Here is a 22726-nt window from a genome sequence, read left to right as displayed (position 1 = left end):
ATCTTGATAGAACATCTACAGTTTTACAGGAAAAAACATCTTATCAAAGTGGACAAGGAACCAGTTTCATAAAATGCATCTGTATAGAATGTGTCTGTGTGTGTTGGAATCTTCAATTAGTGCCAAAAGACATTCATTATCAGAACATTCCATCAGACTTAATTTCCCAGGACCTACATCTCACCCTGACTCAACTTCCCTATAACAATGCACGTGAATTCCTGGAATGAATTTCCTGTTTCCCCACATCTTCAAATTTTGCAATGCGTCTGGCACTATATACGTAGATGAGGTTTTTATATGCATGACCGACCGTATGACCAAACAAAGATTTTCAACAATAATGCTATTTTTAAGTGTGTCTTGATGAAAGCATTTCATACAAAAAAAGTTGCGTCATTGGCTGCGTGCTCTCACCTGCAGCCTCTCAATGATGTTCCTGTAATCTTTGGAAGTGGTGAGCGTTGAGTCTCTTCTGGATGCGTTGCGAGCTGACATCCTCCAACTGAGGATGGTTTTCTGTACCACATTGTTGGACTTCACAAAAAGGTTGTTCACCTGGCTGTCCAAATCCACAGGGATGGCGATCGCTCTGCTCTTGGCTAAAAAAAAACAAAGACAATTGAAAGTATGATTACAATTAATATAGCGAATTGTGAAATCATCTCTTTACGCCACAGGTTTTTATTTAATGGACAGTTGCATGAGCTGCATAAGGTTCATTTAGGTCAAGTTTGAATTTTTACGGTCTAATACTTACCCACATCAGACAAAACCTTAATACAGCTCTCCACTGAGGCTTTCTGGGCAGGAACGAGCCAGTTACAGTGGTAGACTCTGAAAACCCCCTGCAGGAGCTGCACAAACACAGGCTGCCGGGTCTGGAGAACAAGAAAGCAGAAACAACGAGAGAGGACAGAGAGACAGATGGAGAGAGATTATATTAGACACAGAGAGACACAAGGAGGGAAAACAAATGACTTAACATTAATAATAGAAAAGCTGAGGGGATGGACACTCTCAAAAGACTTTCAAGTGGATGAAACATCTGTGCATCTTCAATAGAAGGTTGAATAGAAGTTAAATTCTATTGACAGCATAAGACTCAAAAGTTTGTGGGTCAAGGCATTCCAGAGAGTTTTAATGCAGCTCATAAAGTATGTTTGTTAAAGCACTTCTGTTATATGTTCCCAACATAATTCCTGCATTAAAAAAAAGCTTTTATTAAGCAAGGATGATCAAAAGTAAAGAGATGTTTGATGATACAATATATTTATATTTTAAATAAATGCTGACCTTTTGAACTTTATATTAATCAAAGAATCAAATAAATATATATAGAAATCAGCATATTAGAATGATTTCTGTTGGATCATGTGACACTGAGGACTGAAGTAATGATACTGAAAATTCAGCTTTGTCGATAAAAGAAAGAAAATTTGAAATATATTCAAACAGAAAATGGTAATAAAATCCACAATATTACAATTTTTAATTAAATAAACGCAGCCTTGGTTCTCATAAGAGGCGTCTTTCCAAAAAGGTAAAAAGAAATCTTGCTGGCCCCAAACATTTTAGTAAAGCTAACAGAATTACTACACATGCCATTTTTGGTTGATTGCACAAACTAAGGGACTGGTTTCTGTGGTATTCCACAGCAGAAGATGCTATCAATCGAGACGAGCTTCCACTGAACCTGACACATCGCATTAAAGATAGTTTCTTCAAAAATAATTCATACACCCAAGTTTGTGGACATTTCTCTCATTTTCTTACACGTATATAGGTTAAAAAGTAAACAAATGATGATGTATTGACACCTCCAGTGACAGAAACTAACACCACATCTTACCACCAACACAATGGGTGAGAACGCAACAACACTCACATGGAAGAGGAAGGATGGCATGTTTACCACACTACGACTGCAAGACTTGTTCAAACGCTCTCTGGACGACTACTCTAATGCGCTCAAGGGCTTAATTGTGAGAAGAAGAAAAAAAGAAAGAAAAAAGTGTGATCTAGTTTCCCACTCAAACAGGATTACTAGCGAAGAGTCTAACCCAAACTACTTCACCACATTCCATGTGCAACCACTGTGAAGTCATTACAAAGAGGTACCTCAGTTATTTTGCCTAAAATGGAGGCCTGTCACAACAAAAGAGATATGTGAGAGATCAGAGAAGGAAGCTGTGATGAAGCAACACTTCTAGGAAAGAATGAAGGGGGTTTAGGGTCGATACTGAAGACTGAAGCAGAAAATTCGGAAGTTTCAGCAGCATTTCAGAAGAATTTTACCTAACGTTACAATTATAACCTCAGTGTGCATAAGTGAATTCTTTCAAAAACATGAAAATGGTAGTGTAAATATATAAGCATATATAATATATAATTATAATAATGACATTGATATAATGCATAATAATATATAGATATAATAGGTCATTATATATATATATATATATATATATATATATATATATATATATATATATATATATAATGTGTGATATTATTGTTATTGTTATTATTATTATTATTATTATTATTATTATTATTATTATTATTATTATATAGATAGACAGATAGTAGGGGTGAAATGGTTCAACTTAAACTTTCAAAAACTATAGTGTCAAATAAAAAATTAAGGCAATAAGAATACAATACAATTACAATAGACTAAAGATAAACAAAAAATAAATAAATAGTGATTTTCAGTGGGTTTTTTTTTTTTTTTTTTTTTTTTTTTTTTAGGTAGGTCAATTAATTTTATTTTTTAGATACAGAAATTGATTAAAGTAATCAAAAGTAAAATAGCACTGAATATGTTACTGTATAAATTAAAGAGTAATCTTTATTAAACGCTATTCAATCCAGCAGTCACAGTAAGTGATTTCCTTGTTTTTGCTGTATGATCATATTAAGAAAGTGCTGTCACTTTAAGAGAATGCACTGATCCGGCGACTGATACAGTATGTTCAGCCGGCTTTGTCTAGTTTTGATACTTACCAATGTCCATTCAAACACAATACTCTAGAGAGAGCTTAATATTTGCGCATGTTCTGAGCTCTATGGTCAGATGAGGCCACGCATAAATCTTCTCGTGCAAGCTCGCCTCTTCTGGTTCTTAAATGTATAACCTTGCAGCAGGAAGCCTTACATGAGTTCAGTTTAGATATCAACGTGATCTGTTCAGGTCCCAGCTGTGTGCACGATGACGGAATAAATGACTGCTCGTATTTGTTTGTTTTATGTGTTATTTATAACAAACCATATTACAGATGCTGTCAGATATAAGTTGAGCGGCGGTCCTCGTGCCGAACCGTGTGTTGTAATGTCAAAATAAATGTTATATACTGTCAAATGAATGGTCTTTCATCACATAATAGTAGAATTTTATCACTGAAAATGTGAGAATAATGGAGAAAATGACATAAAATGTCTGTAAAAACAAACGGTGAAGTCTACTTTTAAAGTTATGAGCTCTTTCAAACCTAACTAATGAAGTAGGCATCATGTCGCCTATAAGTGAAAATAATGGCACGGTACAGATCTAGTACCATTCATGTGATTTCTTTTATCTCCCGACAGCAAATTAAGACAGGCTACATGGAAAAACGGTCAATAGTGAAATAGAAAGTGGGGAGTTGTGGCCTAGTGGTTAGAGAGTTTGACTCCTAACCCTAGGGTTGTGGGTTCGAATCTCGGGCCGGCAATACCACGACTTAGGTGCCCTCCCCGGTGCCACAGCATAAAAATGGCTGCCCATTGCTCCGGGTGTGTGTTCACTTCTCTGTGTGTGTGCCCTTTGGATGGGTTATATGCAGAGAACGATTTCTGAGTATGGGTCACCATACTAGGCTGAATGTCATGTCACTTATAAATACCAGCTTTTCCTAGAAAAGCTATACTGTCAGCCACCAATGCTCTATGAATATACACACACTGCGTGGAGCAAGAGCCGCCCTGGTTTCTCTCATTGCGAAATGGAGAAGTGGAGAGTCTGTTCATGCTGATGAGAGAGGAAAGCTCTGTATGGAAAAGCTCTGTCCGTCACAGTGGTCAGACAGATTCTTTTAAACCCCCGAGTGTGATAAAACGGCCTGAACTTTCACAGATCCTACGGGTCTCACAAAGGACACCAGCAGGTTAGAGCTAGAGAAGGGGGAGGGGCTTTACTAGATACTTACGTACATGTGATGTGCCACCTAAGCGAGGAAGAGGTAAAAAAAAAATGGTTAAGATATTATCTAGAGGGTTTATTTTCCCACGTTTAAAGATAACCATGTATTTCCTTTAAAGAAATCAAACCGCTGTAGAAACTGAAGAAGGTGGTGAACCAAAATTGAACTGAAACTGACAGCTGAAAGCAACACATACTTAACTTGTGCAAATATATCAAGAATATTTCAGTATCGGGGTCCTTACCTGTAAACTAGTGCTTTGGTCGGAGAAAGGGGAGCTGAAAAATGTCGTCACAATACTCATCACGGTTTCTGTAACGTAGCTTTCTAACGTCGTGTCAGCATGTTTGCGGTCGCTTGTATTGTTGCAGACCTGAATGCAAAGCAAGCATAAAGAATAGACAGGATTATTGTGGCCTTGAGTCATCTGCTTCAGTAAGCACAGTCAGATCATACACTGAATCACCCCTTTGCTGTCCCAAAAAAACACTTGGATCAAATGCAGACGTTCAGACGTCATATAATTAAAAACCCATATCGTCCCACAAATAATGAATCACTCCTACTCAACCACATGCAATCAGCAAATAGACAATGTTAGTTGCACGCTAGCAAGCAACGAATTGGTACTTTTTGGTACTTTACACCTAAACGATTCATTGGGGTTGAGAAAAATCCCCAAAACGGGCTTCCATTACCCTGCATATGTCGACCAGAAAGTTCTCAAAGAGCTTCCACATGTGGTTGCTGGTGTAGATCTCCTTCATTTCGACCTCTGTGTCCACGTAACAATGGTTCAGGAAGTTGATATACGCAATTTTGACCTAAGAAAGGACACAGTATACACATTAATATTCACAACAAAGATATCTGTAATCCATTTCTTATTTAGGGAGATGACAGCAATTAGGCCAGTGGTTAAAAAACAAAAACACATACATATATATATATAATGACATATATATCATTACACTTAAATCAAATCACGATATGGAATAGTATCTGTAAATATAAAGCTCCAAAAGTCTATTTAAATATGAATCATGCATGTTCTGCCTATCTCTGTTAATGAATTGAGCAGATACACTGAAGCGCTGCTCTGAGTCACTTCATGAGTATTTGACCGTTTGATTTCAGTAAAACTAGCGTCATATCTCATACACAGAATTGTAAAGGTATTCACGGCAACCGTCAAAATAAAATTCCGGTTTGAAATAACGACAATAGAATGTACACAGCCTACTACTACTACCAAAGCCTCTTTAAGACATATTCTATATGTATTCTATAGTCTTTGCTACTACTAATACTACACTGAAACATACATTATTTTAAAGGAATAATCAAACAACATTTCTTCCATGTTTTCATTTTAATAGTAAATCCTCTTTCTTTGCCAAAAAAAAAGTAAAAAAATGCTTAATTTTCCATTATTAAATGATAAATGATTAAATTAGTGTTTTATGCCTTCACTTGAGAACAAGAAAAACACAGTTTCTGAGGGGAAAAAATTATAAGGCTACTTTAAGAAAAAATTAAATGAATAAGTTAAGTTGTGTCATGCATTCAAATAGTTAGATATGCTAAAACACAGAATTTGGTTTAAAAAGGAGATGAGAAAAATTAAATGGGAAAAAACTTGTGGAAGTGGAAACCAGTATACAGAATAATAAACTTAATTGACTGCTACTTTAAAAGGATATTATTTGTGTTGTTTATTATTTATTTTTATGTATACTATATAATTTTGTGCAATTACTTGCCTGTCAATTGAGTTTGTGATAAAACCTTTTGCAGTGTTTACATGTTGTTTATACATGCATAAAATGTATTAAAATAGACATTTAATTTCATAAAGTACAATCTGATTTCAAAATGCACCTATATTTTTTTAGCATTTTGTGTTTTTCAGTTAAATAAAATAATATTTTCCCCTATACATTTCATCACTCAGGATTTATTAAGAAATTAAAAAAAAATCTAAAAGTAAGTACATGTAGTACATTAATACTACTAAGTACTTAAAAATATAATTACACTGAAACAAGGACACCTTAAAATAATGTGTAACAAAATCATCTAATTGAATTAAAACTTAAAACATAATAAAAAAAATTATAATAACCTTTTAAATATTTCCCCTCAGCAACTTTTACTGAAGAACATAAGGTTTTTGCAGTGTATGGAATTGCAACCTTATTAAATATATGTCCCACTTTGTGGTACTTCATTTTGAAAAGAAGCAGCTTTATCATAACTAGAGAATAAATATTAGAATTTATATTTTCATTCTTGTGTTAGACAATGGGAGTTTAAACATTCGGCCAGAGCCAATCTAGTCTCATGTATCCAGACTTTGGACTTGTCTGTTACTCACTGCAGCTTAATCTAGCCAAAATTCACACACTTAGACAGGAATAGACCATCTGACCAATATAAAATGCCCAATCACAGGCTGTTTTGTTGTTGTGTGCTGTTTAGGGGAGGGAAAACAGACAATACCTCAAAAAACAAAAAGTCAGCATGAACCTCTAGGTCACTGACCTCAGGGATGCAGTCTTTGTGTGTAACCACACGGACGATATCGTCCAACGGCAGCAAGGAGTTGCACTTGATCTCGGTGTAGACGTTTTTGCCCTCCGTGCAGACGGCCAGCAGCTCCACCAGGTGGATGTGGTACATGAGGGGGCTGTTTTCATCCATCCGGTCTCGCTCTGAACGCATCATCTGGACCAGAGTCTGGAAGGAGGCTCGGTCATTATAAAAGACCAGCACATCCTCTCCAGAGTTCACCAACTGCAGGAACAATATTGATTCGTGTTAGACATAACTACCAAAACCAAAAGCAACATCAGCACATCAGCCACCCACCTCAGCCATTACAATATCCTGGCATTTTTTGATAAATTTGTTCTCGGCCTTGACGATGGTCTGCAGGAACTTCAGGTACTGCACGTGTCGGCCGTGGCTCTCGATGCAGTGGACGAAGTGCTGCACGACGCGCTCGTTCATCTCGCTGCACAGCTGGAAGTTGTTCATGAAGATGTGCTGCATGGTGATGGCCTCCAGGATCTACACACGACAAAAAAAGATCAGATATGTTCCGTCTGTTCTGTGAAAAAGCGAAAGAAATTAAATAAATGTTTGTTTGTTTTTTAAGATCAGATATATGTAGATGAAATCACTGTTTACAAACCAACACTTTGAGGTGATGTCCTGATAGTACTAGCAACCCAGAAAAGAGTCGATTAAACTAGACATTCATTCAAATTGAGCAAAAAGTTGTGTGTGTGATGCTGAAACATTTTACATAAATGATTGCTTGTCATTAACAAAGCACAACCATTAAAACAAACAAAATCCAGAATATGATCTAACAATGATCCTCCATGAATAAGAGCACTACAGATATTCTAACGGGACTCTGTCCTGCAAAAGTGATGCATAGCGGACTGTTTGTGAAAAGATGCAAGAGCAATAGTTATAGATTAATACAATTATTATTATCAAAATATAAAAATTATTATCCTAAAAATTGTATTACTGTTGTTATTATAATAATCATAAATTGTATTAATATTATTACACCAATAAGCTTCTTTTTATATCTATGTTCATCATGGATATGTTATTTTTGCCCCTAACTTAAAACTTTTTTTGGTATTATCAAATATGTGCATTTTAAATTAAAAAATTCAGAAATCATATTTTGATATAAATATTATATAAATAAATATGTGTATTCAAAAAACTATTATAGGATGACTAACACTACCCAAATAGATGGTTACATTAGAATCCAACAAAATTAAGACCACAATTAGTCTCGTCATGATGTCATGGTGATGAACTATGAATCATCATCACCATGATGTTTATGGATTTGTTTAAGATGTAGCAATTTGGAAACTGAAAACCTCGGTCTGTCTCACTGCACCCCGACCCAACACTTGTCTTTCCCTTGTGTGTGTGTGTGTGTGTGTGTGTGTGTGTGTGTGTGTGTGTGTGTGAGATGGAAAGCTCACCCCAGGGTTGAGGAACAGGTTGATGTGTTTGTGGAGCAGAGCCTGGTTCTGCTGGTTGCCTGCACAGAAGTTCTGAAGAAACTCATGAGCCAGTTTCATAATCTCTTGCATTTGGATGTCCTCGCCCTGTCAAAAAGTGCATCACTAAGCATTAACACACTCTTCTTTGAAGTTAGAGAACATTTACTCCTGTTAATATTTTAATAAAATGGTAAATCATTTTTTATAGATAAGTAATAACTTGTGAAACTGCTCTGAATGATTCTTCAGTGTTTTTATTCATTGAAAAACTAACTCATAGGAATCATTCATTCTAAAATGGATGTGTTGCGTGTTTTTGATTCACTAAGAAGAATTAGATCATATGAGCCATCGAGATCACAAAAAATATATACTAAAGAAATAGACTAAGGTCATGTTGCATGTTTATTGGATTGACGAAAAATAACTGGCTAACAGAAGTCTTTTATTTAAGTACTGTACTACACCGGAAAAGCTGTATGGTTTTGATTAAATTTTTATTATTATTATTATTATTTAAATAAATAAGTCACATTGCATGTTTTGATTTACAAAATTATAAAGAGTCGTTCATTCAAGAAGCATACAGGTTTCATTCAAGATTATTCAAGAAGATTCACTAAAATGAACCGGATCTTAGGAGTGATTCATTCAGGAATCAGACTACACTGGGCGTGTTGTATGTTTTTGATTCACTTAAAAGAATCGAATCATCCGCATCAGCTGAAGAATGAACATTCGAGAAGCTTTAAAAGAACCACACATCATAAAAATCATTCTGCTAATACCACACTTATTAAACTCGAGTACACTAGACTAAAGGTCTTCATGGGTCCACTTGGACCCCAAAACCCAAGGTCTGACTCTGAGACCAAAGCAGGTTCATGTACAAAAGTTTGGTATTAGTGACCTTGGTCTTGGGTAATTTAAAATGAATGTGCTTTTTCCAAATGGACATCTGTAACCTTGTACACAGTAATCCATCTAACAGACATGAGATCCATCAGGAAAATGCACTCTCGTTTGGGTAAGAAGCGACTGGGGTCGAGAAGACCTCTAAACTACTGCTCATTCATATACTGCACCTTCTCATAAGGGATCTGCAGCAGCTCAAGCACCACTGAATGAGCTCCCATGTTCCTCAACAACCTCTGCTGCTGTTTCTTACACTTCTTCCCCGATGGTCCTTCATGTACACAAAGGTTGCTGAGGCGCAGCAGGATCTAGAGATAAAAAGAAAGACAGATGATGAGCTAAAGAGGAGTAAATGAAGTAAATGAACACTATTTATTAAAGCAGATCGCTGTTACATGTGGTGCTCGTGCTATTTCTCCTCCAGATGTACACTTCTTTAGTTAAAGTGGCTACATAATTAACTTCTTTTATAGTGCTTAGATGCGTTAACTACTATATACACAAGACCCTACCTTCTAATGCTGAATGTTCATGTGTGAATGACACTTTACCTCCTTCACATCTCTGTAATTGTCACTGCTATTTCCATCTGTCTTTTTTTTGCCCGAACCAGAGTCCTTAAACATAAAGAGCAGAAAAAGGCTACATAAAGCAACTGTTAATTTTGTATTGAATTCAAATAATAATGGCTATCATGTACAAAAGACTGCCCCAGAAAAAAAAGGTAACTGTGAAATAATAGAAAAAGTGAGCTATATGGTTTCAATTACAAGAAAAAGGCACAAATGACCACTTACAGCTTTTTTTTACTTTGATATATTGGGCCAACAGAGCTTTTTGTTAAAAAAATCTTCTAAATTATACAACAAACGCAATGATGCATTGTAAGCATCATAAAGAATGGCAGTGCATTAATATGATACGTAATATTGTAGGCCAGCCAACACTCCTAAATATGTCCTTGGGGGTCTCTGGCTTAAACTATAAATCCTGCCACCTTCTTTTTGTGGTCAGACTCGGCTGGGGGTCCGTCTCCTGCATCCATGCCTTCATCACCCTGACGCTTGTACACCCACAGCTCCGATTTTTCCACGTTAGATCGCAACTGGTCAAGGTCTGATTTGATCTGCTTGTAGTTCTCAACATCCTGACTGGTCACTAGAAGCTGAACCTATAGGGAAATACATGAAGAATTAAAATACAAACAAATTAAACATCCACATTAAACATTAAACATACATACCTGTTTGAAAGCCATGAGCACTTCTTGTCTCTGGCTGAAGTGTCTGAAGAGCAAATGTAGGGCTCCAGACACAAGCGGTGGGTAATCGTGCATAGTGAGGTGCAGCAGAACCCTCAAAAATGTTCTCCCACCATGGTCATCGAGATCGAGAGGTGTGTTCTCCTCACTAAGTTCAGAAAAAACTATAGTTACACGCTTACAATCTTACAAAGCAGCTCCTTATTCAATAAACGAATCCTTACCTTCCACCAAAAATTCCTTCTGCTTGTTCTTCAATGTTCTCAAAGTCCAGAGCTGTAAAACACAAAGAAAAACTCACAGAATCTGTAGAGTAACTTGTGGGGGATAGATAGTGATCGGGATATTCTGTATACCTGGGATAGAGTTGGGCCCGTCTGCATTCGCAGCTGGCACTGAATCCGTCTGCGTGTTGCTCTCGTCAAACTCGCGTTTGAAGATGCAGAGCAAGCAGGAGATCCTGTAGTCCAGTCGTACATTCAGTATAAACTGAACAACAAAAACACAAGGTTCAGTTTTGTACCAGATTTGAACCCCTATTTTTACCTGCATTCAACATTTATGAAGCTAACTGACTGTTTGGTTGAAATTAAGGGGGGGGGGGGGTGAAATGCTCGTTTTCACTCAATATCCTGTTAATCTTGAGTACCTACAGAGTAGTACTGCATCCTTCATAACTCCAAAAAGTCTTTAGTTTTATTATATTCATAAGAGAAAGATAATCTGTACCGATTTTTCCCGGAAAAACACGAGTGCCTGGAGGCGTGACGTGTGGGCGGAGCTAAAGAATCACGAGCGCGAATAGGCTTTTGTGTTGAGAGCGTCTGGAAGCTGTGACACAGAGTATGTACTGAAACTGTATTTATTTGCTTAGCGGTTTTGGAAAATGACTAAGTTCCACTTTATGTCGTCTTTTTTTTTTTTTTTTTAAGCTGTACATGTGGAAAGTGCAGTTTGATGACAACATCGCATGTTGTTTACTTGATGTGCTTACGCGCCGATAGCTAAGTTAACAACACAGAGATATTTGAAGCAGTTTTACTCACCGCATGCGGTTCCAAAACACGATCGTGACCCTTTTTCGTTGGGACTGCATTATCCTTAAGAAATAAACGATGTGCAAATCCGGCGTCAAACTGGGCCTTGTTTGTAAAACAAGCATCTTCGAAATGCAAGGGAACAAACAAAAACACTTGCACAACTCCGTTGATGCTCTGTAAAAAATAAACTCCATCCACTGGTCCCTTAATGCGGTTTTTTTTTTGGTAATCTGTGCAGGGTTGTCTTGCACTGGCAACCAAAAACACACTTCTGTGGCATTTCGCGACACTCTCGCTCTGATCAGTGAATGAATGCCTGTGCTCAGCCTCTCAGTGCACTGCTATACGGGAGCGCGCGCTCTTCAGGCAGAAGTGCGTCAGGACCCATATAAGGAAATTCCGCTCCATCTAACGTCACACAGAGCCATACTCGAAAAAAACTTTCCGAAACTTGTGACAAACCGGAAGGAGAATTTTTGGAACAAAAATACTCCTTCAAACGTACAAATTAATTTTTGAAACTTTGTCCAAGTTTAGCATGGGAATCCAACTCTTTAACAGTGTAAAAAACTCAGTATGCATGAAATAGCATTTCACCCCCCCTTTAAGGTTCCTCATATAGGTCATCTAAAATTAAACACAATTAAAAAAATATTTTTTCCAATTTATGTGTTCTTATTAAATTATGGGTTTTTAATCACCTGTAAGATTTCTATGATCTTCAGTTTGGTGTCCATCACCAGGATGTCTTCCTTCTCTGGTTCTGTCTGGGTCTTCACCACATCCCCATCAGGGGGGGTTGTGGGGGTTGTGGGTAAGAGTCCGCCTCCTCTTAGGACCACTTGGGTCATCAGTTCCCCAACGCCATGGATGGATCTCATTACGTTGCTACCTGTGAGAAACATAACCAAGAAATAGATAAAAATTATAAATTGTTAATTTACTGTTAGAATATAATTTACAGGACCAACAAGGCTGTTGAGGTTGACTGAAACTGTTGACAAATATGAGAAAAACATTCTTTACTTCTGGACTCGTCTCCTTTTTCCATTTTGTTGACGGGATAGATGGTGCTGACATGAACACAGTCCAAAATGGCCAACAAGATCTTAGTCAAACGCAACAAGTCACTGAAGTTGTAAAAGCCAAAGTAAATAAGGTTTCTTGCTAAGTTCACAACCTTAAAAGCACAAAAAGCAACACAAGAGTTAGTCACATCCAGTAACAACCCAAGCTCGTCACTCCTGCACATGCTGGGTGGGCGACTTACCTCAAAAGTCAGTTTGTTTTTCTCCTTATCAGAGAAAGGAATATTCTGACAAACCACATCTCTGAGGTAGTTCTCCACAAAGTCCATTGTGAGTGCAAAGCGCTCCTTTATCTCATCTCTACTGGTTCCATCATTATCATAGCTAAAACCAAAATACAGCATTAAGTGCACTTGGTTGAGACAACTACAGAACACTAATAATGGAAAGCTGTTTAAAAAAAACGCTTCAACGTACTCATCGATGGCGATTTGGGATGGGATCTCAGACCACAGCCTGGCGTACTTCACAGGCATCACTTGTTCCTGCGGGTCACGGTCTACATGCATGTGAAGCATCAGCCGGCAGAACGAGGCACGGAGGTCGTAGGGTAGGTCTTCATCCGACATGCAGCGCAGGATCAGGTCTACATCTAACTGGCCTGATATCTTCTCAATGGCCAAGTACTGGCGATCCAAACACATCCGTGCAAACAGGTTCAGCTGGTATCTAACAAAGAAATTAACCAGGAGTGGAGGTTACTGAGAGAGAACTGATGTTTTGATTTGTTTAGATTTTTACCATTTTGAACTTGAAAGCATTTGTTTATATATATATATAAACTTTGAGCCTTGGTTTATTTCCTGTTGGCTGACCTGTAGTAGCTAATGACATCCTGGTCATCTTTCTGGCCTTCTTTAGCATCCTGTGCCAGCTCTCTGATACTCTTACTCTTGATCTCCTTACTACTGTTCTTCCAAAACAACCACACCTCCTCCTCATCCTCCTCCGACTCCACTGGACCCTCTCCAGACTCCACCTCAAACCGAGACAGCACCAGCCTGGATCGAGAAAGAAAGATACAGAATTTAAATGGAACTGCCAACAAACGACTCATTATTATAACCTAGGATGGCAAACATTTTGTACATCTACAATGTGGCAGTGTTGATTTTCATCATGTTTTCTTTGAAAAACAAAAAAGTATCCCATGAAACCTATTAGATGATTTTAGCCTTATAGAAAGAAACAGATAATACCCATCTTTGACTTAAAGTTACTTATGATTGAATGGTTGTTAATACTAAAATACCTTAAAAACAAATGAAACATTCCGAAAGTAATCTTAAATGCAAATGAACCTATGTTTAACATAATGTGAGTCACATTCTCTTTAATCTCTTTTGTTTTGTTCAAGGTTTTCAGACTTGTCTCACTTGGTCTCTATAAGGATGTCAGCATTGGCAGGATTCAGCACCGCGTTACAGATCAGCTCCTGAGTCACTGGGATGGACTTGTTCATTGACACACACAGATCGGACAGGTAGTCCAGAAACCTAAACATAAACAGCAGATGGAAACTTGTCAGACTTCTTTCTTTCTTGGCACTTACATTGGCAAACAAGTTTAAGCATTGCTTTCAAATTTTGGACAGAAAATCTCTTTTGTCTTTGCGGTACACTCTCTCCCACCTTGGTTCGCGGTTTTTCCTCACAAGGCTAACAAACGTGTCAATTTCTGCCGCCGTGATGTGCTTCTCCAAGAGTTTGCGGTTGTTGTGGAGGAGGGCCGTTATTGTATCTTCGGCCAAGACGTCATAGCCGATCTGTTTCTGCATGAAGCGGAACTGCTTGGCGATGTATTCCTGGACACAGGGCACAAAGAGACTAAGTGAATATTATTCATATATTATGTATGTCTGTATATTTAAAAAAAAAAGGCAAAAACATAAAATCACTAGAAATAAAATGCAAACATAAAACTTAAAATCAAACTCAAAATATTTAAAATATTTTATATCACTGGTATGGAAAAAACATTGCTGGTAACTAATTAAAATATTTAAATCCCAATTCATTTCTATCCAATCCGTAATTATTGTAAGTAAATAAATAAACAAATAAATACAACTTTGTAAATGATTCAATAAAACAAGCACTATATATATATATATATATATATATATATATATATATATATATGTATATATATATATATATGTATATATATATATATATATATATATATATATGTATATATATATATATGTATATATATATATATGTATATATATATATATATATATATATATATATATATATATATATATATGTATATATATATATATATATATATATATATATATATATATATATATATACATATATATATATATATATGTATATATATATATATATATATATGTATATATATATATATATATATATATATATATATATATATATATATATATATATATATATATATGGCTATATTTTCAGCTCATATCCTCTGAAGATGTTTTATTTCTATTTCTATGGATGACATTGTTTATGAATAGTGTGACACTTGAGCTTCGATTCTAAATTAATTTTGCCTTATGAATAATACAAATAACTTTTGGTAAACATCCCATATGGTTTGATTCATACAGTAAAGTGAGTATCTACAGTATAAAGAATGTCTATCTGCATTTAATGAGAAGTATTTGCTCTAATAAGGACTTGTGTGTATGTGTTTGTGTGTGTGTGTGTATAAACATGACCACTTCCTTTGTCAAACACAGAATAAATTAATAGACCCTGTTAAATACAATCAAATGCATTAAATATATTTAATTAATTACACTGATTCATATATCAACATCTACAGATATGATACTGAATTTTGAAAGTTCAAAGTTTGAGGTTAGATGGCATTATATATAACTTTTTAGAATGGTTTAAGACTTTAAAAAGTATTCATTAAACGTGTAATGTTGGAAACCACAGGAAATAACACTCATGCCTGCAGACTCTGATAACATCATGAAGTTTATGAATATTTCAGAGAGAATCAAAATGAAGGCAAGTGGAATTGAATCATATCAGCATGGCTTTAGAGAATGAACAAATGGGACTTTGGGTCCTGCATTTTGGGTCCACAATATGATTTTATGAGAAAAAAAAAAACAGTACAGATTAAAATAAAAAAACAATATTGAAATGTTCCTTAAAGGGACAATAAGTAACTTTTTAGGAATTTTATTATCTAAAATCAATATTTTTATTCATAAATATGCCCTCAATGGTGTACAAATACCTATGCCAATGTTTAAACTAATCCTCGTAAATGAAGAATTTATTATCTTTATATACATGGGACGGGTAGGTCGACGGAGGCTTCCATGTAGTTCCGCCATCTTGCAAAACTATAATAGCAGAGAGGGACAAAAAGTACTAAGCCAACGCGTTTCCACAACGCGTTTTCGGTCAGAGCCAGAAACGCAGGTGCAGAGCAGTGAGAGGCGCTTGAAACTGCACCGACAAGTTTAAAAGTCTGGATTGCATTCTTATTATGGACCATACATATGCCGCGCCACAGGAGAAGAACACATCGTCACCAAAACAGTCAAAAATAGAACGTAAAAGGAAACGTGACCGTAGATTACAGAAAACAAGAGTTAATGTCGGGGAAGCTTTTTCTAGGTGGAAAGAGCTAATGCTGGATAAAGATTTCAAAAGAGACGCTGAAGTGGCCAGTTTTCTTCTCGACAGGTAAGTCAGTGTTACAATCTATATTACAATATTTTTTTTATATCTAACAATGCACATTATTCAGAAAATATAACGAATAAAGAAGACATAACTACTAATTACAATATTTCATGTTTTCCACAGTCAGTAATTCATACTGTAACATTAGTTTGTTTATGGTCATGTTGCAGTTTGTTTGAAATAACACACCTGTTCACCTGAAGGAAAACTCGATGAAGTGCTATTAGAAGACATCCCGTCAAAGCTTTTTGGTACATATCGCCTACCGTAGATGCAACACGCATTTGAAAAAGCGAGGCGCTGGAGAGCAAAATTAGTTTAAATGCAAAATACAATTTCACCACTAGATGGGAGTAATTCCTACTTAGTGTCCCTTTAAATTTCATATGAATCACTGTATGAGGGCTGTGAGGCTGAAGGTTGAACCAGAAACGCTCTCATGTCTGTTGGTACTCCTGCAGACCCACCTGGTTCTTCCTGTAGTCATGCTGTGAATGTCGCAGCACACGGTAGCACAGTCTGCAGATGTGCCTGAAGGGCGCATGTCTCTGGTCACTCAGCTCCTCCAGACGCAACATGGGACCATCACCACTGTCTGTGAATGGGGCCTGAAGCAGCTTAAAGATCTATTTGATAGAGGAAGAATGAAAACTGGAATGATGCGTCTATACTCTAACACATAAAGGCTCCTTATTTGCTTGATTGATAAAGTATAGAGGTTTTCCACTTCACAAAAAGGGTCTCTATCTCTAAAATGTTATTCAGATAATAACTCTTTAAATAACTGTTCACTGAAAGGTTCTTTGGACATCCAAAAATTGTTGTGCTATGGCATCATTGCGTAAAAAAATCTTTCTGGAACAATAATTTTTAAAACTGTATACCATCCAAATATGGTCTCTGGAACCAACCATCCTGACCAAAAAGTTAGTAGTTTTCAGTTTGCAGTTACATAATGAAAGACTTTTTTATGAGCCCTGATGTTTATATTACGAAGCCCCTAAAAGGACCTTTAATGTGCCGTTGATGTCCCTTTGATGTGCATTTGATGTGCAATAGTTTCTCGTCACACGCAAAAGTTTCTTGTGAAAACGCGAAAGTCTGTGTAATTTATTTTATTTTTGCAAAGGTCCCTCTAGGGGCTCCGTAGTATTATATCAAGATGGCTACAAATAAAAAAATAAATCCTCATTTAATCTTTTAAATGTTATTCTAAACCAGGGATGTGTGAGTCTAGTCAAAATTGGAAATATTAGCTGACTAGTGGAAATTTAGTCATTTTAACGTTGTTTAAAGAAATAATACATTATTATGAAAAATGGATATCTGAAGCCACAAACTAATTAATTTCACCTCAGATTTTTGCATTTTCTTTGTGCCTCTTACTTACAATAAAGGTTTAAAGCAGGATACATTATGAAAGGGAACTGATTTTCTTTGTCATTTTTTCATGTTATCTCAACATTAATAAATAGTGTTTATTAGTGCAGCGTTTACAAGGGTAACCATGGTATTCACTGTATTTCTGCTTGTCCAAAAGCGCCATCTGGTGTCAAAGATTGAATTAGCATTTTCATTTAGCTCTTCTGCTGCTTTTGTTGGCTTCTGTGTGTAAATTTGAACCGTTTGATGGAAAATAAGAACAATTTGGATAATAAGATATCAAGAATTATTTGACTCTTTGATTTATCATTTCAAATGGATTGCATATCCACACAATGTTTTCTGAGGCTTTTAGACAAGATGATTGGTTGTAGCGCACATCCCTATTTTACACCTGAAAATGCTAATTTTAAGGTGAAGGGCATGTCTTTTAGGCACTACAAGAGGCGAAGTGTGAGGTATTGAAGAACATCCTACCTGTTTTAAGATATTCTGCTCTCTCATGAGTTTCTGCCGTTCACGGCTGGGTTTATTGACCATGATCTCCAAAACATCCTGGCCATTGTTGGGAATGTCCACCACGAAAAACACAAGGTCCTCGAGAAGCTTAGTGACAAACCTACAGAATGTGCAAAGTAAAGAAGGTCAAGTCAGTTTAAACTCCTAACAGTCCCTAATCAAGGGCATAATACTTAATTTTCCATCAGAAGTGGTGGAAAATGTTGCACATTCATCAAAGCAATGCATCTGAAATTCCAGTTGAAACTCCTCTGGGAATAGTTCCCACATAGAGTTTGTACACTGTAATCAATTGATACAGTAAAACAACGTGAAGTGTTAAATGAGGATGCAGCAAAAACATTTAGTCAGGGGTCGCTTAAGGACTCAAGCACATTCCTATTCCAGATACTCTCAGGGATCGTACCTTCTTTCATTCTGGGTGATTGTGCCTTTCTCTAGCTTGCCAGCAATGGATGCCAACACTTTACTGGCATCGTTGGCAAAGTCTAGGTCCCTCACCTCCGCAGGAGGGACTGGCACAATGGCAAAGGCCTCTTTATCTTCTTTGATATGTGATGTGCCAATCTGAAAGAGAAAACCAATAGCAATTTAGTATAATAATAATATGAAGATAACATGATGATAAGAATGATATTATATCGAAAATAATGTCTATGATAATACATTCTATTCTATAGCTTTTACATTTCATACAAAATATTTCACCATGGCAAATTAAAATAAAGTCAAATTAATTACATTAATTACAGAATGTGTAAAAAAAAAAAAAAAAAAAAAAAAAAAAAAAAAAAAAAAATATATATATATATATATATATATATATATATATATATATATATATATATATATATATATATATATATATATATATATATATATATATATATATATATATATATATATGGTTTATCACTTAGCTATTTCATCTCATTTGTTGTCTGAATTTTTTTGAAGCTGTTGAAATAATAATAATAATAATAACAATAATACTAATAATTATAAGAGATTTTTTGTTTTAGTAATTTTAATTATTATATTATATGTCTGAATTTTTTTCAGCTGTTGAAATAATAATAATAATAATTTTTATTATTATTATTATTATTATTATTATTATTATTATTATTATAGATTTTTAGTTTTTTTATTTTAATTATTATATTATATTATATTAGATAAACCATTTGAAGATTCATTATTAATATAATAGAATAATTAAAATTAATACAACTAAAAAAACTATAATAATTATTAGTATTATTGTTATTATTATTTCAACAGCTGCTAAAAATTCAGACAACAAATGAGATGAAATAGCTAACTGATAAACCATTTGATATCAGTTTTGTTTTGTTTTTTTGTGAATGACTTAACACCCACCCGTAACATAACAGGCTTCTCCTCCTCTTTGTCTATGGGGTTGTTGGTGCTGTGGACCCATGTATTGGTGCACAAGTGCCTCAGCCTCACATACGAGCTCCTGAGGACGAAACAAAAAGACTCGATAGAACACGAATGTCAAAGGTACCAAAATATATGATTTGCTTAATAAATAAATAAATAAAGCTCTTTTGTTTATAAATTGCTGACACATTGATGCTGACATGGCACCCATGAGCATTTTGGAACAATAACTACTTTTTTAATATTAATAATAAATGCTTGAATGTACATATTTATTTATTTATTTAATCATTTGTACATTCTTTATAGTAAATATTTATAGATGAATAAAGGTAACTGGACAGGTAATTGATAACCTTCCTTAACCTTTAATCTTATGAGCATCAAGAGTTTACATTCCTGCTGTGGCGAGGGTCGTCTAGGGTCACATTTAGGGGGCAAATGTTCCCTTAGGGGACAAAGTACTTTTGTATGAAGGAGTCATGTGAACAATTTTAAAAGTCACTAGGTTCAGGGCAAATATTGTGAGGTGGGAAGCCTTCAGGTCATTGTGACCCCTGTAAACTCATGTGGTGCTGAATCCATCGTTTAAGAGGATATGACTGTCTAATGCTAAAACGTCTGTGATCAGAAGTTTAAGTAATTAGCTTTAAGACTCATGCATTCGCAGACTTAAGCTGTTGTAGTCGTTTTGTGGAATCCAAACATGAACTTCAGTTCATGCCACTGACTTCAACAGTGCCTGCGGGGAGCTACAGAGCAGTTACACACACAAACACAGACACACACACGCACACAGACACAGACACACACACACACAGACCTTTCAAAGCCACTATTGTTCTTAGTTTGTGTGGTGCTTAAACACACCCCTACAAGGAAGTTCAATACCTGTCGGGTCAGATAATTCATGCTCATTTAACTAAATTGCCGCAAGCACAATGCACCTGTTCACATTAGTCTTGCACACTAAGGCGACGTCCACACTGTAATCCAATCTGTTTTATAAATGTGGTACTGGTCTAAACAAGCAATACTTCTAAACTGAGCTGCATCATCAGAATCATTAAAAAAGGGGAAAGAGAGAGACAATGAGAAAGATATTATGCAGTGGAGGTTGGTGTCAAATTGCCTGAATAATTGTAATGGAGAGGAAGGAAAAATATTAATAATAGTACAAAGAACATTACTGACGTAAATAAATAATCCACCTAGAACATAATTTGGCATACTCTTCTGTATATTGTCTATGTGTGTCTGTACGAGAGAATTTCACCCCAACTCTAGGTCAACTTTGGGTCAATAAGATTTTTTTATTTTTTTAATGGAATTATGTAATCATCAAGGGATTGATCAAAAGTGGCAAAAACATTTTTTTTTTTCAAATAAACACTGTTCTTTTAAACATTCAATTTAAGAATCATTAAAATGCATCATCTTTTCCCTCAAAAAAATATTAAGCAGCACAACAATGATAAAGATAATAATTTTTTATTGAGCACCAAATCAGCTGAAGGATCATATGACACTGAAGACTAGAGGAATGATGCTGAGAATTAAGCTTTACATTACAGGAATAAATTGCATTGTACCATATATTAAAACAGAAAGCAGCCATTTAAAATTGGAATAATATTACAATATTAAAGCTTTTATGGCATTTTTGTATAAATAAATGCAGCCTAGGTGATCATAAGAGATAAGAGACTAACTTTTTTTTTTTTATTCCAGAGATTTTTACACTTAAAAGTTCACCTGAGTCAAATTCATATCAGACTGAGTATTTCTTTTTTCAGACTTGACATTAAAATGGCATGCATCAAATAGACATATAAAACTGAAAATATGATATTTGCCATCTGTCACCCAGCTCTGTGTCACTGTCATTTCATGAGAATATAATTTAAATCACACACACACACACACACACACAAGTAAGCAAAATTGGGCCAAAAATGTCATACAAAAACATACTCTGTCACACACGTAACCAGGCTTTAGACGGACCACAAGTGAACATCAGACACGTCTGTATTCCTGGCACAGTTGTGTACTCGCCTATGTGACTAACAGGCTTACCTTGTGTGTGTGTGTGTGTGTGTGTGTGTGTGTGTGTGTGTGTGTGTGTGTGTGTGTGTCTGCCCCCTTAGACTAATTAGTCACCACTACAGCCCTCTGGTGCTGTGAAAGGGCGCTGGTTTGTGAGACTGGGGGGTTTTCAGGTCACATTAAAGCCATGACTTTGAAAATCCTTTTACCAGGATCAAACTTGAAAGATGATCTCTCTCACACACAAGATAAGGCCACAGTTCAGCTTGTTACACATATGACTGTCTGCGGCTTAGTGTCGCATGAAACCCATTCAAAGCATGTGATTGAGGGGCTTGATAGAGCCTATAGATGTGTTCGAGTCCCATAGGCTCAACATACAAAGAAGCGGTTATTGATTCAAGACCAGTGTTGCTCATGTTACTCTGAAGATTTAATCAAATTACTGATTACTCCTTTTAAAAGAAATCACGTTACTGTTCTGATTACTTTGTTTCAAAAGTAATTAGTAATTAGTTGCACAACTTTTTTCTCCATGAAATGTATGAAATCCTAGCATACATGCTCCCGATAAGTATTTGTTATTAAAACATCCCCATTCACAGAACACTGTTATTTTTAACTAAAGCAAGCAACTGCTGCGTACATGGTTTGGCAGAATATCAGTAAAGAGTGCTTCATTTATAATCTCTAAAGACATCTCACAAATCTCTATTATAGCACAATAAACATATGCATAATGGATCTTTCATAATGTCTACAATTCATGTGTTATAATTCATGTGCATGCAAGTTTCAGCACTGCTTTGCTCAACGCTGCAAACACGTTACAGCCCAAATAGAAACTCTGCATATGCTGTTAATAATTTCTATTCGCTCAGCCTGTATCACCACAAAAATCGCAAGAAATGAGTCACATTTTGAAAATGTTATTTAAAAGCTTATTTTAGCACCCATGACCACAGTGCCAAAAACAATATATAAATATATCAAAAGGTTCAACTACTGTGTTTTGTCAGGGGTTGCGGGGGGAAAGGAGCTTGAAGGAGCACGAAGGAGACAGATAGTCAAACAAACAGATTCTTTAATAAATCCTCATGGAAAAGTAGGAGAAAACAACCTCTTTGCATGAACACAGA

General features: G+C 35.7%; 1 protein-coding gene across 13 annotated transcripts in view; it reads right to left on the bottom strand.

Annotated features, from left to right (window-relative positions):
• LOC127968107 (inositol 1,4,5-trisphosphate receptor type 1) overlaps positions 1 to 22726 on the bottom strand; it is a 131561-nt gene that overhangs the window by 65960 nt on the left and 42875 nt on the right. For all 13 annotated transcript variants that reach the window (XM_052569008.1, XM_052569001.1, XM_052569009.1 and 10 more), the window contains 24 exons: positions 19515 to 19614; positions 18538 to 18698; positions 18090 to 18231; positions 16697 to 16855; positions 14166 to 14338; positions 13911 to 14030; positions 13350 to 13535; positions 12952 to 13203; positions 12717 to 12858; positions 12473 to 12626; positions 12148 to 12338; positions 10763 to 10895; positions 10631 to 10682; positions 10389 to 10554; positions 10143 to 10316; positions 9697 to 9762; positions 9316 to 9453; positions 8210 to 8335; positions 7056 to 7256; positions 6729 to 6980; positions 4883 to 5008; positions 4429 to 4557; positions 761 to 881; positions 418 to 602 (listed from right to left, as the gene is read on the bottom strand). In XM_052569008.1, coding sequence (XP_052424968.1) covers positions 418 to 602; positions 761 to 881; positions 4429 to 4557; positions 4883 to 5008; positions 6729 to 6980; positions 7056 to 7256; positions 8210 to 8335; positions 9316 to 9453; positions 9697 to 9762; positions 10143 to 10316; positions 10389 to 10554; positions 10631 to 10682; positions 10763 to 10895; positions 12148 to 12338; positions 12473 to 12626; positions 12717 to 12858; positions 12952 to 13203; positions 13350 to 13535; positions 13911 to 14030; positions 14166 to 14338; positions 16697 to 16855; positions 18090 to 18231; positions 18538 to 18698; positions 19515 to 19614 — 3649 coding nt within the window. The remainder of the gene's footprint in view (positions 1 to 417; positions 603 to 760; positions 882 to 4428; positions 4558 to 4882; positions 5009 to 6728; positions 6981 to 7055; positions 7257 to 8209; positions 8336 to 9315; positions 9454 to 9696; positions 9763 to 10142; positions 10317 to 10388; positions 10555 to 10630; positions 10683 to 10762; positions 10896 to 12147; positions 12339 to 12472; positions 12627 to 12716; positions 12859 to 12951; positions 13204 to 13349; positions 13536 to 13910; positions 14031 to 14165; positions 14339 to 16696; positions 16856 to 18089; positions 18232 to 18537; positions 18699 to 19514; positions 19615 to 22726) is intronic.

This window comes from Carassius gibelio, chromosome B11, assembly GCF_023724105.1.
Source record: "Carassius gibelio isolate Cgi1373 ecotype wild population from Czech Republic chromosome B11, carGib1.2-hapl.c, whole genome shotgun sequence".
NCBI lineage: Eukaryota > Metazoa > Chordata > Actinopteri > Cypriniformes > Cyprinidae > Carassius > Carassius gibelio.
Note: the sequence above shows the minus strand (reverse complement) of the source record. Positions and strands in the feature narration are given on the sequence as shown.